Below are 4,052 nucleotides of genomic sequence, written 5' to 3'. Positions count from 1 at the left end.
CTCTGAAACAATGTTTAATTTATATATATATATATATATATATATATATATATATATATATATATATATATATATAAACATTTATATATCTTATATTAGCAATATATTTTAGAAATATATCTGAGTGTAGTTTTTTTAGGTTAAAAAATTTAAGTAAAAAAAATAAAGTTAATACCTCTTTTTGATCATACACACATACATTATTTGAAAAACTACATCAAATATTTCCTAAAAAATTCCCCAAACCCTCTGAACCCCTCTGAGTTTTTAATATCTGTGTGTGTGCGTTTTTCTTTACTTTCTTTTTCTTTTTTATTTATTTAATCAGTATATAGAAAAGTTAATTTGGTGAGAAATATTGGTAAGATATTATATATTTCAAATCTATTCTATATTACATTATATCTTCTCTTTCTTTATGCGGTTGCATTGGGTATCAAACTCACATTATCACACAGTATTGTGATTCTCAGTACCAAATAATACGTCTAGGGGGCACCGATGAGACCACTTTTTGTCATAAGAATTGCATGAACAATATTAAATGTAATGTTCTTTTATTAATTTGAATTTATTATAAAATATCCAGCTTTTCTAACAGAGGATTGTTGATTGGCTTTTTTTTTTGTTTTGATTTTTGCTCCATGTTATTTTATTTTTTGCTTATCGTTTGAGTGTGATTCTCAGGATCAGCATCATGGGAATAAATCTCACTCTTTCCCAAAGCATCTACTACACTCTTAAAAATAAAGGTGCTTCACGATGCCATAGAAGAACCTTTTTGTCTAAATGGTTCCATAAAGAACCTTTAACATCTGAAGAACCTTTCTGTTTCACAAAAGTTTCTTTGTGGCGAAAGAAGGTTCTTCAGATTATAAAAAGGTAAGAAAGAGATGGTTCTTTAAAGAACCTTTGACTGAATGGTTCTTTGTGGAACCAAAAATGGTTCTTCTATGGCATCGCTGTGAAGAACCTTTTGAAGCACCTTTATTTTTAAGAGTGTATTCTACTCTAAATATTGGCCTTTTCGAGGTCCCGCAAACTCCATTCTGGAGTGTAGTCGTGTGTTTGTACCTTATAGCCCTGCAGTGTGTTTCGGAGGGTAGTCCTGCTCACCCTGTGGTGTGTGTGTCGGGGGGTTGTTCTCAGTAAAAGGTTATAGAGAACAGCTCCGCCCACGAGTCATACGGGACGAGGTCCAGCTGGCACAGTCAGTGCTCTGTCCTCGCTGTCCGCTCACCTCCGCCATAACTCCCACCCAGCACCACCCCCCTACACTCCTCCACTCCACCCTGGGTCGCTGCCAAGACGCTACCATTAAACTTGGCAGTGAGGAGATAGAGAAAAACTGACATCAAGTGTGGGTGTGTCGTGTTCCTGTGTCTCATTGGATTGATGTCACATTAGGGTAAAATAACTCACCTGAAGCCTGGATGTGATGTTTAAATGTAAACCTCACACTTAGTCCAAAGAGTGAAACCAAACTGTGCTTACATTTGGATGCACTTCAGTTCTTTTGCTGGAATTATTAGAAAGTGAATGATTTTGTAATTCTCAACAGAGATTTTAAGTAAAACTTTCACATTTTTAAAAATTCAAATTTTTATTGGTTTCATAAAAGCACTCCTTTGGTAACTATATAGAAATTTACATTACTGTTCGAAAGTTAGGGGTCAGTAAGATTTTTATTTTTTTTGGTAGGGAATTAATTCTTTTCTTCAGCAAGGATGCATTAAATTGATCAAAAGTGACAGTAAAGACTGTCAGTTGAAGGATTTCTATTCCAAATAAATTATGTTCTTTTGAACTTTCTGTGTATCAAAGAATCCTAAAAATGTAACATGGTTTCCACAAATAAATTTAGCAGCACATTTTAACATTGATAATAATAAGAATTGTTTCATGAGCAGCAAATCAGTGTATTAGAATGACTTCTGAAGGATCATGTGACACTGAAGACTGAAGTAATGATGCTGAAAATTCAGCTTTGATCACAGAAATAAATTGCATTTTATAATATTTTATGATAGAAAACAGCTATTTTAAATTGTAATAAAAATGAACAATATTGCTGTATTACTGTACAATTTTATTGTATTTTAGATTAAATAAATGCAGACTTGGTGGGCATTAGAGACTTCTTTTAAAAACATTAAAAATGATTACCGACCCCAAACTGATGACCGGTGTAAAGATGTATAGAACAAGTATATAGAAAAATGGGTAGTCAAACCCAAATAAATAAAACATATAGTTGTGAATGTCTTTAGTTGTAGTTTTTGCTAATTATTGTCATTGTAGCCAGGACATTGGTTCCATAATTAGCAGAGTCATTACCAGCAGTGAGTCACAGTTCAGATCTGAAGGTAAACATGCTGAGATTACCTGTCTTGATGGTCAATGTTTTAATAGATGACCATTTCTTTTCATACAATTTTCATAAATTGTTCTACTTGCTTGTGCATTCTTTTAGGAATACAATGGCGAGAAGACCAATAATGGCATCCACTACAGGCTACAGCTTCTCTACAGCAACGGTGAGACCCATACTGCCCCTGCAAACCCTTTCCATATCCCATCAATGACAAAGACATATTGCAAGGCAGAGCGGGGCCAACTGTTAATGATATGTAACCACAATCATGCAACTTGTCTCATCACATCTGGGAGAGTATTTGAGAGCTCCATCTGTTTACCCTGAGAGGAGTTCATGCTGTTGAACACATTTGCCACCCTTTCACAGTTTACGCTCATGTCTAATGTCATTCCACGCTACTCACCCACACCGACACGTTAAACAAGGCCTCATTTGGGCTCTTAGTTCTTAGTAAAGTACGCACAGACTGGCTACATTAAGAGTAGGTGCTATGTTACACTTGTCATTATTAATGATTTAAATTGTTTATATATAAATTGTTTAGAAATTGTTACATTTTTTATATATAAATATATATGTATACACACACACACACACGCACAACCATTTAAAAGTTTGCGTATTAATTATTTTTTAAAATTAAATTAATAGCAATGATCCAATAAATTGATCAAGTGTGACTGAAGACATTTAGACATTTTACAATGTTAGATATTTTACATATTACAGTATTTTTTAAATATTGATAATGAACAGCAAATCAGCATATTAGAATTATTTCTGAAGGATAATGCGACACTGAAGCCTGGAGTAATGATGCTGAATATTCAGCTTTGCCATCACAGTAAGTTACACATTAAAATAGAAAATATAAAACATTTAAAATTGTAAAAAATTTTCACAATATTACGAATCAAATAAAATTAAATTAATAGCAATGATCCAATAAATTGATCAAGTGTGACTGAAGACATTTAGACATTTTACAATGTTAGATATTTTACATATTACAGTATTTTTTAAATATTGATAATGAACAGCAAATCAGCATATTAGAATTATTTCTGAAGGATAATGCGACACTGAAGCCTGGAGTAATGATGCTGAATATTCAGCTTTGCCATCACAGTAAGTTACACATTAAAATAGAAAATATAAAACATTTAAAATTGTAAAAAATTTTCACAATATTACGAATCAAATAAATACAGCCTTACTTATATTATATACAGTACATTTAGCACAAAAAATGCTCCATAATAAAATGTATGTTTTTAAGCGCAAGTTATTAGCCTATAAAGCTGTCATGATAACACTTTCATTAATAACAATATTAAACATTGTTAAATTATTCAATGGTGAACAGATCTTGAAAAATGTTTACATTTTGTGGTAATTTACTTGCCCTCATACTGATCCACAACCAGTATGACTTTTTCTTCTGTTGACTACAAAAGAAGAAATGCTGGTTGCTTTTTGTTCCATACAGTTACAGTGAATGAGGAAAAGCTTCCAAGCTTCAGAAAGGATGTAATGGCACCATAAAAGTATCAGAAGTGGTCCAACGACTTGGACAATATTATTTAATGCAGGCCCGGCGCCAGGACACACGACTTGGGGGGGCTTTTATATCTCTTAGGGGGGCCGAATCGGGGGGGGGGGGGTGGGGTTGATG

The 4,052-nt window shown here is 33.2% G+C and overlaps 1 protein-coding gene across 1 annotated transcript in view; it reads left to right on the top strand.

Moving 5' to 3' along the window:
• Positions 1 to 4,052, top strand: part of LOC107595778 (transcription factor COE3-like) — an 87,917-nt gene that overhangs the window by 1,073 nt on the left and 82,792 nt on the right. Inside the window, exon 3 of the mRNA XM_016286302.1 lies at positions 2,474 to 2,537. Within this exon, the coding sequence (XP_016141788.1) occupies positions 2,474 to 2,537 (64 nt within the window). The remainder of the gene's footprint in view (positions 1 to 2,473; positions 2,538 to 4,052) is intronic.

The sequence above is a fragment of the Sinocyclocheilus grahami genome, unplaced genomic scaffold, assembly GCF_001515645.1.
Source record: "Sinocyclocheilus grahami isolate Dianchi unplaced genomic scaffold, SAMN03320097.WGS_v1.1 scaffold208.1, whole genome shotgun sequence".
Lineage (NCBI taxonomy): Eukaryota > Metazoa > Chordata > Actinopteri > Cypriniformes > Cyprinidae > Sinocyclocheilus > Sinocyclocheilus grahami.
Note: the sequence above shows the minus strand (reverse complement) of the source record. Positions and strands in the feature narration are given on the sequence as shown.